Source organism: Bos indicus, chromosome 23 (assembly GCF_029378745.1).
Source record: "Bos indicus isolate NIAB-ARS_2022 breed Sahiwal x Tharparkar chromosome 23, NIAB-ARS_B.indTharparkar_mat_pri_1.0, whole genome shotgun sequence".
In the NCBI taxonomy this organism is placed as follows: Eukaryota; Metazoa; Chordata; class Mammalia; order Artiodactyla; family Bovidae; genus Bos; species Bos indicus.
The window spans coordinates 21,936,220-21,956,452 of record NC_091782.1 but is presented as its reverse complement, the minus strand read 5'-3'; the positions used below and the strand labels follow the sequence as shown (position 1 = coordinate 21,956,452).

Here is a 20,233-nt window from a genome sequence, read left to right as displayed (position 1 = left end):
TGTCAAATATTTGCTAACTTCGATGAGAGGGACAAAAATTAAAATTAAATGTGAATTTTTTAAAACATTAAAACATGTGGCAACTGTATGAAAAAGTTTAAAAAAATGAAGCTTTCAAATAGTTTTTAAAGTTTGTAACATTTATACTTCTGAAAGTATTAATGTTTAAAATTCCAAGAAGAACTTTAAGACACACTCTGTCAAATACTATATATAGTAATTGCTGTAAAGAATAAAATTGAAAAAATATCAAATCAGAAGGGAAAATTCCCTCTCAAGGAAAAAAAAAAATCCCTTTTTCCTTAGATCAATTGATGCAGGTAGGGCACCAAAGACGAATCATGCAAAAAACCCCTATGGGCTCTTGAAGGGGTGAGGCAGGGTGTGTAGGGATGGTGAATTGGGTGGTACCGTGGTTATATTGTGGAGAAGGCAATGGCACCCCACTCCAGTACTCTTGCCTGGAAAATCCCATGGATGGAGGAGCCTGGTAGGCTGCAGTCCATGGGGTCGCGAAGAGTCAGACACGACTGAGTGACTTCACTTTCACTTTTCACTTTCATGCATTGGAGAAGGAAACGGCAACCCACTCCAGTGTTCTTGCCTGGAGAATCCCAGGGACGGGGGAGCCTGGTGGGCTGCCGTCTATGGGGTCATACAGAGTTGGACACGACTGAAGCGACTTAGCAGCAGTGCTTATATTGACTAAATTTCCATCAGTAAATGATTTTGGGTCCAATTTTCTCTTTCTAAAAAAGTTTGCTTCTCTGTCCATTTTTCAGATGCTGCTTTTTTTTCAAGGTCTCCACTTTCATTTTTTATATTTTTAAAAATGCTTTTGTTTTATTGTGGTAAAAGTCACATAATATAAAGTATACTATTTTAACCATATTTAACCATACAGTTCAGTGACACTAAGTACGTTCACCTTATTGTGCAACACTCACCATCATCCTTTTACTGAATTTTTTACCTTCCTATACTGAAACTCTGTCCCCATTAAACATTAACCCCTTCCCGTCCTCTGCCCCCCTCCCCCCAACCCCTGGCATCTACCAATGTACTTTCTGACTGTGAATTTGACTATTCTAGGTACCTTGTATAACACTGCTGGTGAGGGCCTACTATACAGGCAGAGGGAGCGGGGGGAAAGGTAGAATCTGTTCATAGGAAATATATTAAGTTAACCTTAAAATTCATTCCAACATACATTAGGTGCAGACAAACACTGTCAGAGGCTTTTAATGCTGCTCTTATCACTTATAAAAACAGAGAATGGCTCAGGAGAGGTGTTGGAGTAACTATTTATCCAAAGGATCTTCTTCAACCAACAGTCAGTTACTGTGAGGCCACCTCCTGTGCATTGGCTCAGCAGGTGAGCTATGAAGCTGGACTGAGACCAGAAATCAAATCTCCTGACTGTTCCACTTCTCTTGACACTACATTACATCATGTCAGAGTAAGCAATTTTTCTTTTCTTTTTTTTTCATTCATATAATAAACAGAGTAAGCAGTTCTTCTATCCATCTTAACTCCCAATTCTAATGGGTCTTGGAGTAAATTTCAAATTTTCCAACCTACTGTTTCTTCTCTAATTACAGTAGATTATAACAGATAAGCCTCTCAAAAAAAGGAACTTGGAGAAGGAATATTGAGTACATAGTAAGGGACAAGCCTTGTGCTGGTAATTTTACATCTTTTATCTTACTTATTCCTCCTAACAGCACTAGGAGATATTTCTTACTATGTTAAAAATGGGTAAACTCAAAAAGTTGAAGGTACTTGCCCAAACTTAATGAATAAGTAGTATAATGGAGATTTGATCCCAGCAGCAGCAAATCTATTGTCTTTTGATTAAACTATTAAGTGAGGCCTACTTTCTCATCAACTCACCCATGAAGTGAGAAATTATTTGGGGCCCTGTGTGGAAAAGCATATAGCAAAATGGGAACATTACAGGTGTGAAGTATTGCACGTGAATGATGGACAATTCAAGGTCAATGCCACCTTTCACAGTGCTCCAGGTGAAGAAGAAACTAATTTAATTACCTCACTGTCCCCAAGATTGAAACAAAGGTATTATACCTTCAAAAGATTGGCTATTTTATCTTATCAAATCATCCCTCTCTTACTAGCCAAGAGAGAAGGAAGCTTTCAGAACCATGCCTGCTTTGCAGTTCTATTCCCATTTGATCTTATGCAAGAATGCCTTCTTTGTAGAATGCCTCTGTGGAGACTTGATCAAATCATGCCCACGTGCTTAAAATCGCAATGTGCTGCCGAATGGCTGATATTCCTTCTTAAGCCAAAAAACAGCAAGTTCTTTTTTAAATTTATTTTTTAAAAATTTCTTGGCTGTGTCATACAGCACGTGGGATCTTAGTTCCCTGACCAGGGATTGAATCACCCCCTCTCCTTGCATTGGAAGTGCAGAATCTTAACCACTGGACCGCCAGGGAAGTCCCTAAGAATGACAAGTTCTTAAATGAACTGTTTTAAGGAAACAAAGCTGAGGACAAAACACTTAAACCCAAGTCCAGGACATGGCACTTTAGCAAAACACATATTAAACCTTTTATTATTTGTATAACACAGCTCAGGATGTTTGATTTAAGGCTTGGAAAAGGAAAAGGTACATCAGGTGTGTTAACTGTCCCATGGTTTGTCAAACTTTTCAATTATGTTTCACTTGACAAATATTTATTGAGCCAGGTCAATATCTTGAATCTTGACTATGGAGATGGAAGATGATTAAGACACAGACTTTGGCCCCACGGAGCTCAAAATGTGGCCAGCAACACAGACAGGAAAACTAACTACAGTGTCATATCATATAAATAACAGAGACATGTAGGAAAAATCTTGAGGAAGGAACAAGTATCTTTCCATATAAGGGTATAGAAGGTGAAAGAAGATGTTAGGAAAGCATTCTTAGATGAGGTACCACTTGAGGCTGGTCTCAACAGGTAGATTCATAGGAAATCAACAAGCAGAGGTGAACTGAAAAGAAAACAAAACCTAACAAGGACTCAGAAGTATGACAAAGACAAGGCAGGTAAGAAACACAATGATCTAGCAGAATTAGCATGAAGAATCTGGGGTTTGTGGGGACTGGCAGGCAGTGGGAATGAAACTGGATGTAGGAAGTAAAGGCTCCATGTGCCTTATCTGTATATGTTTACTCAACTTGCAGCCATGGGGAGGATTGAACCATAATCAGAGATTAGAATGAATGGTTTTACTAGGCCTTTGCTCTTCAAATTGAGAGTAATGAGGAATATTTGTTGGGTTTTTGGTGAGAGAAGGACATAATCAGATTTAGGTGCTAAAATGTTCATTATCCTTAGGATGTTAAGAAAAGTTTCTTTTGCAGGACTGAGAGGTCCAGGCAAAACATGAGACAGATATCATGAAGTCTGTGTAATCGTCTGGGCAGGAGTAGAAGGGGTATAGAGGAGGAGCTGCTGCTCCTGCTAAGTCGCTTCAGTCGTGTCCGCCTCTGTGCGACCCCGTAGGTGGCAGCCCACCAGGCTCCTCTGTCTCTGGGATTCTCCAGGCAAGAATACTGGAGAGGGAGCAAGGAAGAAAAAAATGTCAGAGACAAAATGAAACTACAATTAAATTGGAGAGAAAGAGCAGGTCTTCATGACCTTGAATGAGAGGGATGATGGACAGTTAAGGTCTAGCCAGGGAGAATACTTCCCAGAAGACATGCATGGCCATTCTGCTTGGCCAGAAATTCGGTCATACATGGGTGTACTGGAGATGGGAAAATAGTTTTATATTCTGGATAGTTGCTCCGAGGCACATGGAAGCTTCCGGGACCAGGGATCAAATCTTCATCTTCTGCAGTGGCAGGTGGATTCTTAACCACTAGACCACCAGGGAAGTTCCCCAACTTCTTTTAAACAAGACTTTTTTTTTTTCCTTGTCAGGCAGCTTGTGGGATCTTATTTCCTCTACCAGGTATTGAACCCAAGCCCCTGCATAACCATGCTGAGTCCTAACCACTGGACCACCAGGGAATTCCATAAACAAGACTTATGATGGTACTGATTAGTCATTTTGAAGTTTTGAAGAAATAATTGAAGCTGTTATCTATGGAGATACAATGCATCTCCCTCCTTCTGGAACTAGATTGAGAAATTCAAGTGCAAACATAATCCTCTCCCTCACATTCCATATTTAGTAGTAATGTTTCCTAGAACTTTGATTTTCACCAGACGGTACACATTATGCTCCAATATTTATCAACAATCATTTTCTTTACTGGCAGATGTTTGAAAGAACAGACTGGAATTAATCCTCATTAATTTTTAGCATCTTTCACGTGTGCATAGTTCAAAGGCCAAAGCACAATATTTTAATAAGAAAACAAATAGTTGGCACCTTTCCCTTGTAGGTTACCTTCAGAGGTACTGTACTGATTCTTGAAGCAGATAATCGAGAAAGTGTATTATCTTTAAGTAGAAGGGGTCAAGGAAACTAGGAGAAGTCCAGCACCATAGAGTTCACAAATGAGTAGTGTGAACCAGATGGCCAAAGAGGCAATTTCAGTATAGTGTGCCCTGTGCTGGGAGAGACGCAGTGGTAAAGAATCTGCTTGTAAATGCAGGAGACGCAGGAGATGCGGGTTCCTTTCCTAGGTGGGGAATATCCCGTGGAGAAGGACGTGGCAACTCACTCCAGTATCCTTGCCTGGAAAATTCCATGGACAGGGGAGCCTGGCCGGCTACAGTACACAGGGTTGAGAAGAGTCAGACGTGACTGAGCAATTGAGCACACAATGCTGTCAGAATCTAGACGATGGACACTATACCAGAAATGGTGGTGCTGCCGGGAGACTCTGCCTCCCGCCAGGGGAGACAACGAAAGGGATGGCAGGTCCTCACTCACATTCAGAAATGCAGGCGATGCCAACTATGGCCAGGAATGCTCTGGCTGCTCTTGTTTCCGATCCACCCACCTCCCACAAAGGCATTTGGAACTCAACTCAAAAATGTTTAATATGTTTTTGGAGGGAGAGTGTTTCTTATCTTTGTGATAAATTGATTCAGAGCTCTGGATCTTTTATTTAGGAAAATGCACCTGCCCACATATTTCAGGGGTTTCCAAGGCCTCTGGAAGACCATCTATGGATCCAACTTCCGTGGACTCCAGGTTTGGAATTCTTTAGTCTGGATTTCCTTAATTGCATTTATTAAGCCAGAGGATTTCAAATTTTGTTCCAAAATCTCCCCAAATCACCCGGAGAAGTTAAAAAAAAAAATCCCAACGCGCCCAGACCACATTCTATTCCGATTCAAACAGAATCTCTAGGGTGGGAGCAGGCATCAAAGTTTGTTTTAAACACTGCAGGTGATTCTGAAGCGCAGCTAAGTTTGGGAACCAACTCGCTGATCTCTTTACGGCACACCGTTGGTCTAAATGCTTTTTGCTTTTTCTCTTACTCATCGGGCCAGAAACAACAGAAAGGCGTCTGTCACAGAAAATAACTTACTGAGAATCATCTTAGTAAAAAGAGGGAAATTTGGGTCAAGGGTGTGCATACCTTCGCAACGTTTTCCTTGGGTCAGAAAGCAGCTGCAAGTTCTTCAGCGAACAGCAGGGGGCATCCTGCACCTCCTGGCTTGTTCTGGACCGCCTTCTCAGTTCTGCTCGCACAAAGAGCCCGGCCTCCTTCGCGATGACATCACAAAGGGCCGATTCCCCGCCCCTTCGGCGCCACCACGTGTTTCCCCGCGCTCGGCGGCCACACGACTCAGTCCCTCGCCGGCCGGTCAGGGCAGCGGAGGACGGTGGTTGGCAGCGGCCGGAGGCTTCGCTATGGGAAGTTGTTCCTTCGTTCTCTCGCGCCCAGCCCTCCTCCCTGGTTCTCCGCAGCCGCTGTCGGAGGAGAGCACGGGGAGGTGCGGGTTGCAGCAGCGGCTGCTTCTCCCCGTCCGGACAGGCGCGCAGCTGGGCAGGTGCTAAGCGCCCCCGGAGCCTCGCTCGCCGCCTCCCTCCTGTGTCCGGCCGTCCGGCTGCCGCAGTGCACATGGGGTGTTGGAGGTAGATGGGCTCCCGGCTCGGGAGGCGGCTGTGGATGCGGCGCTGGGCAGAAGCAGCCGCCGATTCAAGCTGCCGGGGGGCCACGCGCCCCGGGCGCCCTGCGAGCCCCAGGCTCAGCCATGGGGACCTTCACGAGCAGCAGCACCGCCCTGGCCTCCTGCAGCCGCATGGCCGGAGCCACGATGATCGCGGGCTCCTTTCTCCTGGTGAGCGGTCCGGGTGGGGTAGACGGGAGCCGGGGGCGGCGGCCGCGCTGGAGCCGAGGACGCCGCGCTCGGGGAGCGGGGCGGGTCCCGGGGCCGGGGCTTCGGGGTGCTGGGTGCAGGGGGGCGCAGGTTGCGAGCGAGGGCAGGCAACAAATCCAAGGGCTTGGATCGGGTCATTTTGGGGGAGCCGCAGAGCTCAGCCCGACTCCGGAATGAAGGCGAATTGTTTTCCTTGCAGTCTGGCTGCGCCGGGAGAGGCGCTGGAGATGGCCACTCGGCTTCCTGCGCATTTCAGGGTTTCTTCACCTCCTCCGCCCCTCCGGGGCCCCCATCTCCTCGGCGCACCCCCATGGCCACCAGCCGCTACCCCCTCCGCGGGGTGTGGGGCCGGGGAGCCGAGGCTGGCGGCGGCCGCCGCTTTGTTGCAGCTGCAGTGTCATGTCGGGATGCTACTGCAGTGGGAGAGCGCGGGACCCGGGCGCGCCGGCCCCCCAGAACGCCGGGTACCTCGGCGCCTCGCCTTCGGAGCGGGCGCCTGGCCCCCTTCCCCCTTCTCTCCGCCTTGGCTGGGTGGGTCCCGGTTTCGGCACGCCCAAGAAGGAATCCTGAGACCCACTCTCAGGCGCCCCGAAAGCGCCGGCTCCCAGCCAGGCGGCCAGCGCGCTGACACTTGAGTGGGGGAAGGGGAGAGCCCACCATAAAGGAAGCTGAGTTTCCCCCCGTTTTTCTCCATCCCTCGCTTACCTGTGGCCGGGCAGGTGCGCATGGAGGGTGGAGCAGCTTCCTACTTCTGCACCCGGTCTGCATTCAGCTCCAGGGCGTGCCCTGTAGCTAGTTCTCTCCATCACTTATCTGGCCAAAGCCTGAAAGCACCTTCGACCCAAAACTTGTCCCCAACTTCCCCACATCCCTTCCCGGCCTTTCCATATGTTGGCGGGGGGATGGGATGAATTAGGTGGAAGAAGAAAATTGATTTGAGATCAAACCCACGAGCCACCATAAGCTTCCGTGCTTATCTTTCTGTGTCCGCCGGGTGGATGGAGATTCTTAGCTAAGAACCGAACAAAAACAAAAAAACAGGAGCCTATTTTCATGGCAAGGCCGTGTCAGGGAGAGGCAGGCTTGCTGTCTCCTTCCCGAAAAGGGCTCAATGCCGGGCCAGCCAAGATCTCTTAGATCCCAGGGCACTGCAGTTGCTATGGCCTGGGAATTCATCCTACAGACACTCTGGTTCCCTGTGCGAGGCTGATTTTAAAGGCGAAGAGAGACACTAAAGAAAAGTTTGGTGCTGTTCGGATTTATAATGAGGCAGGTCCCAGACTCCCTTCAAAGACCCTTTTCTGCCCATTCTATAGCAGTGGCAAAGTCAAGATTTGTGTCCTTGACACAAGGGTGCTGGATGGTGGGCAGTAGGCTGGGAGGGTCCTTGAAAGCAGTGGGCATGGATTGGACAGTCGGTGTGGAGAGAAACCCATCTAAGTCCTGGGGAACATCGAGCCCAATATCAGTGGAGGTAGGTCCATCCTCAAGCTGCCTCCTTCTCAGTCTTAGATCTACTGCCCTACACCTATGCTCCTCTTGGAGTCCACTCCTGGATTAAGTCTTAAGTCAGTGCAATATTTCATTGACTTTACATTTCTGCATGAGATGCTTTAAGTAAGGTCATGGTGTAATTAAAGCATAGGTTGCTTTAACCTCCAGAGAAAGTTCTGAAATCATTAAGTCTGGTTGACCTAAAAAATTGTGCACTGGATTTGCAACTGAAGACTTGAGAAAGTAAGTTTGCCTGTCTTTTTTTGAAAAGTAATTTATAGTGGAGCTTAGATGCAACCTTGAGATATTAACTAAAATGAGAGTCCTTATTCTCTTGCTAATTATAATAGAAAAGTTCCACTGGAGTTCATTGAGTGGCCTGAGTTGACCCCTTTGTCCTGAAGGGAAACTGAGAGGGTGGACAGGGGTCACCAGGGTGGGGAAGCAATGTCTTTTATTTTTCCCACTCTACCAGCTACAGTCCTTAGCCCAGGCAATGATAGCATATGAAATGATGATCTCATGGTTAAGACTCCACGGTTGGGCACGGGTTCCATCCCTGGTCATGGAACTAAAATCCTAAATGCTGTACAATGTGGCCCGAAATAAAAAATGATGATTTCATGATATTTTTATAAGGATTCTTTATCCCATTGGGATTCTTGGCCCCGTGAAAATGACAGACTTCAGGTACTGCAGCTCAGGTCCACACGGCAGCATGCTCAAGGCACATGGTTTTCTGTTACTCCTCTTTCAAATATTTCTTCTTTTAGGGTGAAGATATTTGTTACTGCCATCATTTTTGATTCTTTCTTGTGATGACAGGCTAACTGAAGGAGAACTTACTGTAAGCTTTAAAAACCCTTTTTATATAATATATATACAGCATATAACATGATTATTGTATGTGACAGGTGCTTTATAGATAGTACCTATCTTAGTCCCAACATCTCTGTGAAGCCAGTGGGATGAGCTCAGTTTTCCAGTTGAGAAAATGGAGACTGCAAAAACTTCACTGGCAGTTCTGGTCACCCTGCTCCCAAGTGTTGCGGGCACTGGTACTGGGACCCAGGATCACTGGGCTCTCTCTCACAACTCACTGCCTCCCTGCTGTGCCACTCTGCAGGTTTCACAACTCCAAATTGCCTGATGAGGAAATGTAACAAGAGAGAAGACTCACTGGGGGAGAGTTGAGGCTGGTGGTTTGATTTGTTGTAGGACACTGATGAGAATTGCATGAATACTTTTGGAGGAAAGTGTTCTTGCTGCTTGCACTTGTGTTTCTGATGTGTTGAGATGTCTGCATGATATTGGAAAGTAAACCACACACTGAAAGGCAAAATATTGTGTGTTTCAGGCCAAAAATCTGGAGAGCAGATGAATGAGACCTTGAGGTTTGTGCCAGTGTTAAGAAATGCCCTAGAATGGGCTAACAACACACTCAGAGATGTCTCTCGCCCTCAAGGAGCTTTGCTTTGACTGCACAGATAGAATATTGGCAGTGGGGCAGTCAGAAGAAAAAGGAGATGTTATTGATAAAGAAAACGAGGTCTGAAATTTTAGAAACCACTAATCTGCATATATTATGAATTCCAGATAGAAGGACAGTTACTGTAAGAGCTTTCAAGTGAGTGCTCTTACAGTAAGACCTAGAAAGTCCCACATATGGGTGTTTGTCACTGTTGTTGAGACTAAATGTCTTGGTGCCATCTCCTGACCTTTGCTTGTTAAAGTTAATCATCTAGCATCCTGGCATTTGACTTCGGCTATTTGACTAGATTGGTGTGGAGTAGCTGGTTGGGGCTGAAGTCCTGAAAAGATTCTAGACTAAGTGACAAGTTCAAGGAAAACTTCGAATTAGAGCTAATGTTATATCCAAAAGATTTTCTCCTTTATATACACCTGAACTTCACAGTCCTAGAGTGTGAAAGCTGCAAGGGAAAACTTGGAGGGGAAAAACAGCGTAGATGGGGGAAGCGGATTATTTTTTCATGTTAACAAACCTACATTGAGCGCTTACTCTGAGAGGCACTGTTCTTGGTAGTGGGAACCCAGGGATGAACTAGAACTTGGATCTTGCCCTACAGGTACGAAGTATATGGTGTATAAACGTACATAGCTATCAGTAGTGCTGGTTGAGTTTCACACTTTCAGAAAGAACCCACAGATGAATGTACTATACTCAAAGTCATACACAAAATGTGATGCATGTTAGCATCTTTAAACTGCTTGAGGGACTTCCGTGGAGGTCCAGAGGTTGAGACTTCGCCTTCCAACGCAGGGAGTGAGGGTTTGATCCCTTGTTGGGGAGCTAAGATCCCTGATGCCTCATCACCAAAAAACCAAAACACAAAAAGAGAAGCAATATAGTAAACAAATTCACTAAATACTTAAAAAATGGTCTACATCAAAAAAAAAAAAAACACTTGAAGAAATTGTGGCTTTTAGTCTGAAAGTCAAAAGAAAAATTTTTGTAGTCTCAGAATAACATCTGTTAGTCTTGGTAGAGAAAATGACTCATGATCGCGCAAGTCAGGTATGTTGACCTGTCCTGGAAGGCAGGGTTTTTCACATACGATGTGAATCTCCCATCCCTATTGTCAAACTGTATAGGATGGGATTGAGCTTTTTCATCTGAATTCTCAGCTGTTTCTAAAGTCATGTGGCTGAATCTGCCACAAGCCCAGTACAAAGCAAATAAACAAAGCTACAGTATAAAGAAGACACACAGGCACATCAAATCAGCAAGAAAACAATTCCTTGTCATGGAATGCAGACTACCCAAAGCTGAGAAAATACCAGGAGTAGGTCAGCCTCGATCCACCAACTCGCTAAACTGCATATTTTAGTGTGGCTAAATTTGGACACAGTCTTTCCAGCTGGAGGTGATCAGCACAGTTAGTAAGGTATTTTCCAGCACCATTTGCAGCAGGCCCCTTTCTCCAAGTAGATGGAGTGAGTGGGTGTGGGTTCAAGTTGGCTTCAGCAGGTGCTCTGCATCCTGTCTATTTGTAGACCAGAATGAGGAGACATCACTTTTCAGCCTTAGGCTTGACTGTGAGGGTGAGAGGTGAAGTTTCTTTAGAGACTCTGGGGACACGTTGCAAATAGGTTTTGTGCTCATCTGGCCCTTTGTAAAGCATGTTAACTATAATTGGCTTAAGGGAACTTTATTAATTGTGTGTGTGTGTGTGTGTGTGTGTGTGTATGTGTGCAATGGGAAATGGTCAGAGGCATCATCAGATTATTCCAGGGCCAGAGTGAATTGAGTGGCTTTTTGTCAACTGCAGTGCCTCTTTTCCAGGAAGCACTGACTCTGCTGGCCCTCTTCCCCCAAGCAGGCCTGGCAAAGACTTGGTGATACCAGGTCACTCGGCAACTTCCTGGAAGATTCAGGTGCTTCTCTTCAGTGACAGAAGTCTCTCATTGCCTTTGGGCTTGTGCCTGATGACCATTTGGAATGGATTCGGTCTGGAGCATTTGGCGCAGATAATGTCTGTTGGACAGAATGAAAACTGAAGCTGCAAGAGGAGTTATCCTGGCCCCCAAGTTGAAACCCCCTTTAGCATTCGTAGGACACTGGGCGTTATAGTTGGAGTAGCAGCTGCTGAGCTGCGATTCTTTAGGAAAGGGGCGAGATGGTGAATAAATACTGGCCTTGCCCCAGTGTTTGTATTTGTCAAATACCAGAAAGTAAACAGGCATCCTAAATTGGTTTGTGTGCTGCCACCTGGCTTCCATACCACCTTGCATGTCCAGCCTGAATCCAAGAGAGGAGAGGATCTGGGCAGAGCTTGTAAGTAGGAAGGAACTGGCTGATGTCAGCAGGTATCTGCTGAACATTCACGGGGGCTGTAGAAACACGGGGCTCACGGATGTTTAGGCTGTTGCTTCAGAGCAGTGGTGATCTCATTCTTCTTTCTCTTCTTTATGGCCACACCAAAGGGTAGATATGTGGCATCTTAGTTCCCCAACCAGGGATCGAACCTGTGCCCCCTGCATTAGAAGTGTGGAGGCATAACCACTGGACCACCAGGGAAGTCCCGTGATCTCACTCTCCTTGAGAGATGCTAAAGGCCACCAGGAAGAGTCCTTTTTCCTGGATTCTGGAAAAAAATCCCAGTCATCAGCACCCTGGCCGTGAAGATGACAGGTGCTTCTGTGGTGGGAAAGTTGTGCTCAAAGTGTCCTCAGGGTGTGGCGCTTGGAGCCATTTGCAAATCTGTTTTGGGAAAAGGAGCCTGAGTTGAATGGATTTAGCAGGGAGGAGAGGAGTGAGACGGGTTCTGGAATCAAATGAGCAGCAGTGGCTCTAAGAGGGCTTTGGTCCTGATAGAGGGGAGGAATATTAACGGCTTTTAAGATGAATCATTGATGTTGATTATTATCAAGCTTCTATTTATTGAGCACATACTATTGGCATTGTGTTGAATAGCTTCTACAAATGATCTCAATAGACCCTTCAAGTCCATGAGGCAGTAGCATTAGCCCCATTTTTACAGGAAATGAGGCTTAGGAGAAGCCATGGTCAAGAAATTGGCAACTGCCAGAGCGAGGGCTCGGAGAAGGCAATGGCACCCCGCTCCAGTGCTCTTGCCTGGAAAATCCCATGGATGGAGGAGCCTGGTAGGCTGCAGTCCATGGGGTCGCGAAGAGTCGGACACAACTGAGCGACTTCACTTTCATTTTTCACTTTCATGCATTGCAGAAGGAAATGGCAACCCACTCCGGTGTTCTTGCCTGGAGAATCCCAGGGATGGGGGAGCCTGGTGGGCTGCCGTCTATGGGGTTGCACAGAGTCGGACACAACTGAAGTGGCTTAGCAGCAGCAGCAGACCAAGGACTCAGATCTAAGTCAGCCTGACTTCATACACACTGCTCTTTCTGCCAAGGTGTGGGTCGGGCACAAGCAACCTTAATTTACTGGAATTTTGTTTCCCGTTAAAGGAATACTTTTACCTGAGAGTCGAACATTCTCTTTCCACTGGGTGAGTGGTTCTGCTCCATGGTGGCATTTGGAAGTTTAGCCTAAAGGGCTGATTATAGCGTAAGAGTAACCTGTGTGTGCCGATTGAAAGGGAAGGGCGTGGAGCCACTGGCAAGCATTTTCCTATGGTGTGACTCTGACCGGCATTGGTTCCACAGTTAAGATGGAAAGATTCTCTTGCAAACTGAAATGTTATAAATAGGGAATAGATGCTGTGCTTTCCTGCTTCTGGGGTCATTTTGAAAAATATTTGCCTAGTGAGTAACAGTATGACATGAATTCTGCTTAGCAGGCTAGTTTCAACTCATCCTGAGAACTCGAGGACCTCTCAGGGTTTCCTTTGCTGACGGCCTGATTATTCATCCAGGATCAGTCCACAGGTTTGCATCATCTGTTATTAGCATTTTCTTTGTTAACTTTTCATTTCAGGTCTCTTAGAAACTTGTTGAGCTCTGTGATTTGCACAGTCTCGTCTCACGTGAGCTGTTTGTACGTGGTTTATCAAACGTGGCGCTCTCTCCTAAGGGAACTTTTCAGCATGTCTTTTCATAGGTTGTAGATGCTGAGTAGACTAAAGAAAGGCAGAAGGTGAGAAGAAATTTGATCATTGCTCCTGGAAGGAGGTTGGCATTCTGATGAATTATCAGATGTCATCTTAGGTATGGCCCGGTCAGTATATCCAGGATTAAAAGAGGCAAGAGGATGAGGAGGAAAAAAGGCAAATGGTGACAGCTTCCCAGAATAATCTAGTCATTAGTCACTCCTTGCTCTTTACTTCTGCAAGTCCATGGCTCCTCTCTCTCCTTTGGTTGAAATCTTCTGTACCTGGTCCAGAAATACTGATTAGATAAGGATTGGGTTTGCTTCTCCATACAGCATGCTCAAGGCCATTGTTGTTATTATTCCTTTTCAGCTCCTTATAGACGACAGACAACGCACTAGTCATCTTTGTGTTTCTAGCTCAATGCCCTGACACACAATATTTAAGCAATAAATGATTGTTGAATGAATTCCAGAAGGATTTTGCTCTAAACTAACAGTTCATTCATTCTGGACAAGTTAGAGTGTAGTGGGAGCTTGAACTGAGTCTCAGGACTTTGAGCTGTATCTCAAGGGTGTTTGACTTACTAACAAAGAACATTTTATTTTTTACTTTTTTTTTTTTTTTTTTGGTCTCATCTGGGATCAAACCCATGCCCCCTGCAGTGGAAACATGGAGTCTTAACTGCTGGAGCACCAGGGAAATCCCATGATTTCCTGGTTCTTAAGTTGAGTCTCTGATGGTCTGACTGCTTTGAAGTGGTGGGTGGGGAAGGAGTGGATAAGATTGGGTCACCCAAAGTTTGGGTGTGAATTTGAGGTGCTGTGGTTCACGTCAGTGCAGCCTTCCTGCCTGCCGGTTTCTATGCCGACGTCTCCTCTGGTTGCCAGTGTGTTGCGTCACCTTACTGTCGTTGGACCCGTGGTGGTGGTTCTCATTGTTTTCCTGCTGCAAGCAAACAGCACTGACAGTTGTCTCTGTACAAACCAGTTGCTCTTTTTTCTTTTGGGTTGTTCCCAAAAGTGAGGTCCTTTTGATGTGTGTTCTCCAGAGTGGAATTGCTGGGTCACAGGAAATGAATGAACCATTTTCTGGCTCTTGCTGCATGTTGCCAGATTGTCTTTAGAAAGACCGATTTCATTTAGATTGTCACCAGCAACCTATAAATGTACCTACTACCCCACAAGCTGGCCAACATTGAAGTTTATCATTTTAATTTACTTATGCTGCTTTAATAGAGAGATGTAAAGGTCCTTGGTTGTGCAAATTTACATTTCAGAAGTTGCAAGGGATATTATCAATTTATCCATCAGGAAACTCGGTAGTAAAGAATCCACCTGCAATGCAGGAGACGTGGGTTCGATTCCTGGGTTGGGAACATCCTCTGGAGAAGGAAATGGCAACCCACTCCAGTGTTCTTGCCTGGGAATCCATGGACAGAGGAGCCTGGCGGGCTACAGGCCATGGGGTCACAAAAGAGTCGGACACAACTTAGCAACTAAACAATTTATCCTTATAATTAGTATTCTGTCTCCACTGTTGAGTGCAATTTTTGTTAACCTGCTTTGTGTTAATTTTTTACGTTTTCAGTTATAAGCTTTTATTAGCTGTATGCTGCTAAGTCGCTTCAGTCGTGTCCGACTCTGTGCGACCCCAGAGACGGCAGCCTACCAGGCTCCTCTGTACATGGAATTCTCTAGGCAAGAACACTGGAGTGCATTGCCATTTCCTTCTCCAGTGCATGAAAGTGAAAAGTGAAAGTGAAGTCGCTCAGTCATGTCTGACCCTCAGCAACCCCATGGACTGCAGCCTTCCAGGCTCCTCCGTCCATGGGATTTTTCCAGGCAAGAGTACTGGAGTGGGGTGCCATTGCCTTAGTTCCCCTACCAAAGATCAAACCCATGCCCACTGCATTGGGAGCCCAGAACCTTAACCACTTGACTGCCAAAGAAGTCCAACTTTGAATTTTATATTTGATCTTAGTAATGCTGGATTTGTTGACATTTCTGGACTTTAGCATGTTGCTGGTGAGAACTACATCAGTGTGTTGTGCAGGATGTTCATACTCCTGATGTGAGTAAAGGATTTCATGGTCACATAAGTTTGGGAAGCTTTGGGAAGCTAAGTCACCATTTTCTGCAGCCCTACTGGGTTGGGCTGGGCCTCTTGCAGCCTTCATGAGGCTGCCATGAGCTGTGCCTCTCCAAGAGAAGACTCCAGTGAGGATCATTTCCTAAACTTCTAGGCCAGGGGTTGGTAAACTTTATCTGTAAAGAGCTAGATAGTATTTCTGACCATGTGGACCCTACGATCTCTGTGGACACCACTCAGATCTGCCTCTGTGCTTTGAAAGCCGACCTAGGCAATGCCCAGAAGAGGGGTGTGGCTGGGTTCCAAGTCAACTTGATTTGTGGACACCGAAATTTGAATTTCAAATCATTTTCATGTATCATAAAATTTTATGCTTCTTTTGATTTTTTTTAACCCAACTATTAAAAATGGGAAAACTAACCTTAAGCTTGTGGGTTATGAAAAAGCAGGGAGCTGGCTGGGATTTATTCACCCGTGTTTTAGACCCTAGAATGATCAACATCTTGTGGGACAAGATCAGAAAAATTCCTTCTGGAAAATATTTCCCTAACTTTCCCTCCATTCATCTACAGTGTACCAACAAATAACGAATCCTTTCTCCTCCTGCGTTTGCTCATCTGCTCAGTACTGTGTATTCTAAATCTGTCTGGAAATGCCAGTTGGTTCTTGCTTCTCTTTTACCTCCTTGCCATGCAGTCTGTATTTTTGGTTTTGTGGCGGGCTCCAAGCCTAGTAGGGTATGTTTTAGGATTATAGTTTTTTAAAAATCTGGAGTCTTTGACACACTTATCAGGAATTGGTTATTGGCATATTGTTTTGTTTTTTTTTTTCAAATAAAAGAAGGCTACACCTTTATTTAACTAGTGTAAAAAACAGGGATTATTGTTATTTTTATTGAATTAAAGATTCTTCAAATTCTATAGTGCTTTGCAAATTTCGGAAGTTTCATACATATTTCTTTTTTGAAATTATTTTTTATTTTTGTACTGGCTCTTCCTTGAGGCACTCGGACTTTTCTAGTTGCATTGCCTGGATTTCTCTTGTTGTGGCATGCAGGCCTATTTGCTCCAAGGCATGTGGGATCTTATAGTTCCCTGACCAGGGATCGAACTCAAGTCCCCTGTGTTGAAAGGAAGATTCTTAACCACTAGGCCACTCAACCCAGGAAGTCCCTTATATATATGATTTCATATAATTCCATAATAACCTTTTGGCCCCCCTTCCCCATATCATTTCTCCCCTTTTCCTCTTTACACTGGTAACCACTAGTTTCTTCTCTATTGGATATGTGTATTTTAATTGGAGTGTTTTGAAAAGTTGTCTAAGCCCAAGGGACTGAAGCTAAACTAGAGTACGATGATAAATAGAAGGAGTGATGATTAAAATAGCATTCGTGAAGAACTACCTTGTATCATGACTGTTTCACCTGCTCTTATCTGTAGTAACAATTGTGAAAACAATCCTATGGTTGTGATCTTATGTATTATTTTTATTGTATTATAAAAATTATTTTTAGTTTATTATTTAATTATATTATTATTATTATCATCTCCATTTACTAATGAAGAAATGGAGACACAGGTTAAACTGCTTTCCCCCTCCCCCGCACCCCGATCAGGATCTGGTAGAGCGGGCTTGCTCAGATGCTTCAGCCTAAATTAGGTTTTGTTTATACAGGCTAGAGTCGCTGCCCTGGCTGGTGGTGGCAGTTTTAATGAGGATTCTGTAAATTCTTCACCTTCACCACTGTCTTATTTATAACTTGGCTTCTCCATGTAGGTGGGGTCTTAGCCTATAGGACTAGCTGTTGTGATGGATGACGGGGTGGGGTTCCCTGGTGACTCAGATGGCAAAGAATCTGCCTGTGGTGCCGGAGACCCGAGTTTGATCCCTGGGTCAGGAAGATGCCCTGGAGAAGGGAATGGCAACCCACTCCAGCATTCTTGTTGGGAGAATTTCATGGACAGAGGACCCTGGTGGGCCACAGTCCATGGGGTCACAAAGAGTCAGACACGACTGAGCAACTAACGTGACACACTAACATTGTGATGGGTGGCGGGCGATGTGTTTCTGTGGTCCAGGCCCCTGAAGGCTGAGTACACACACTCTCCTGCATTGTAGGTTCCAAGGAAGACAGCATCTGGGTTGGTTCTGTCTTGCTTTTTTTTCCCCTTTCCCCTCCATCTCCTCTGAGCTTGCCTCCTTCCGGTCCCGTCGTCAGCACATTCTAGCCTCAGCATTCTCTGGATTCGCCGGCTTGAACGGCAGTCCCTGCTTTTGCCTTAGCAACAGAAGGCTTTTTTAAATCAGAGAGGATAGTAGACAGAGCCAGAGTCGGTCAGATTTATATAACGTAACTGGTAACGGGTCTCTGTGCTTTGCAGAAGCTTTTTGCTTGGCACCTTTCTCTTGGTACATTCTTTTTCTCCCTTCAAATCTCTAGAATTCCAAGCAGCCAGTGTCTTAGGATTACAAATTTAATGTGATGTGGAAAATAAAATGGTCAGAACTTCTGGAAGTATCTCTACTCTGCCTGGCTTTTTGCCATATGAGCATCTGTTCGTATATTTTATTTTTCTAAAGATGTTTTTGATGTGGACCATTTTTAAAGTCTTTATTGAATTTGTTACAATATTGCTTCTGTTTTACATTTGGGTTTTTTGACCCAGAGGCATGTGGAATCTTGGCCCCCCCGACCAGAGACTGAACCTGTAACCCCTGCTTTGGAAGGTGATGTCTTAACCACTGGACCACCAGGGAAGTCCCTGTTAGTATGTTTCATCCTCACCATGTTTTTAGAGTTACCATCTCAGGAATAACTTGTTTCCCTTAGTTATCATATCCAAGGAAGCTGAGATTCCTTTTGACATATTAGTTTTAGGCAGTATTAACAATTTTTCTATAGTAAGCTCACAAGCAGTCTTCCTGCTGATCCATTATGAATAGACAAAAGTTTATCATTGCCTTGAGTTTGCTCATTTTCTATGAAAAGTGATTGAGATTTGATAGGGAGCAAGAATGACAAACACATTTACTAATAAACTGCACAGGCTCTTTGCCTCATTTGTTAGAAGGATGAGGTCATGGGATAAGAATTGTTAAAGACAAGTAAGCGTCAGGACCTTCCTGGCAGTCCAGTGGTTAAGACTTCCAAAGCAGGGGGGTGTGGGTTCAATCCCTGGTCGAGGAGCTAAGGTCTCACATACCTGGCAGCCAAAAAACCAAAACAGAAAAGAGAAGTAGTATTGTCACAAATTCAGTGAAGACTTTAAAAATGGCCCACATCAAAAAAAAAAAAAATCTTAAAAAGGAAAACAAACAAAAATAAGCGTCAACATCCTGACATACATTAGCACATCCGGTGTCTCTTGGGCCCATCCCTGTGTCCTAGGGTAAGAGTGATATAACAGGACAGGTGTGATGCAAGTCATCAAGGTGAGCGTGGAGACCTTCCCTCCTTGAAAAGTGCTTTGTGTCCTGGGTTTTCCCTTTTAATCAGCTCGCAAGTATTTGTCGTGCTTCTGTATCCTGTGCAGTTTGGGATGGTACACTGATTTTTGTCCATCTATCATTGTTGTTGTTGAAATAAGTGTCCTCTAAGTAAATGAAAATTTTCGAATAGCTAAACTTGAAATCAGGATGGGACATAGGTGACTTCTGGAGAATTAATCTTGTTATACTGCTTATCATTCTAATCACCAAGTTACTCTAATCTTTTTATGAAATGAGAGCTACATTTTCTTGTCATCTTAAGCACCACACAGAGCATAATTCTTATAAGCCAGTTACGGTTCTGTGAAAACGGAATGATATCCTCAGGGGCTTTAGAGGTGAAACTCTAATGGGTGCCAGCCTGTTTGAGATATGGTGGCTACATGGTGGAGGCATCTTGGCTTTCTGTCACTTGCTTTTATACCTGCGTTCATCCCCAGCAACCTCCTCCACTCCCACCCTTTACTTTGCTGCTTCTAATTAATTATGGTCTACAAATCCACTCATTCATTTAGCCAACACACCCTGGTCAGGTATACCATGCATTGAGTACTGTCCTCGAGGGCTTGGAGAACATGAGCATATAACATAGATTCTATTCTTATCCTCATGGAGCCTGTGGTCCAGAGGGGAAGACACACTACACAGATAAATGTATAACTACAGAATGATGGTTGTCATATAGAAAACAAAGGAATAGGGAATAGATAAACAACAAAGCCTTACTATATAGCATAGGGAACTATATTCAGTGTCCTGCAATAAACCATACTGGAAAAGAATATGGAAAAGAATGTGCATATATGTATAACTGAGTCACTTTGCTGGACAGCAGAAATTAACACAACGTTGTATTGATAAATCAACTATACTTCCGTGAAATAAATTTTAAAAACAAAACATTTATTAACCTAAGGAAAGGGCGTAAGGGGTGAATGGGAGACGTGTTTTAAGTGGGGAAGGGGACAGCAGGGTTGGGATTTTGGAGGAAGTCCTAACTCTGGTAAAGATTTTGCATCCACCCTAAGTCATGTGAGGGGCCACTGAGAGTTTTAAACAAGGGTTGGAAGGATCAGATTTGGCATGTGAGTTGGAATGAGTGCTCAAGAAAGGAAGCCATGAACTCCATCCTCTGCTAGACTCTCCAAGGAGGTATGAGTGTTCCAGTGAGGGAGCTCCTGGTCCCTGCATTTTTGACATTTCTTTTGATTGCTCAGTATAGGGATTGGCAGGCTTTTTGTTTTTTTCCTTTGAAGAGGCAGATAAGTTTGCAGCCATATGGTCTCTTGCAGTTATCCATCTCTGCCGTTATAGCATGAAAACAGCCATGGA

The 20,233-nt window shown here is 44.7% G+C and overlaps 1 protein-coding gene across 1 annotated transcript in view; it reads left to right on the top strand.

The window, feature by feature from the left end:
• The first annotated feature begins 5,710 nt into the window (after positions 1-5,710).
• Positions 5,711-20,233, top strand: part of TNFRSF21 (TNF receptor superfamily member 21) — a 63,918-nt gene continuing 49,395 nt past the window's right edge. Inside the window, exon 1 of the mRNA XM_070778077.1 lies at positions 5,711-6,257. Coding sequence (XP_070634178.1) covers positions 6,171-6,257 — 87 coding nt within the window. The 5' untranslated portion in view covers positions 5,711-6,170. The remainder of the gene's footprint in view (positions 6,258-20,233) is intronic.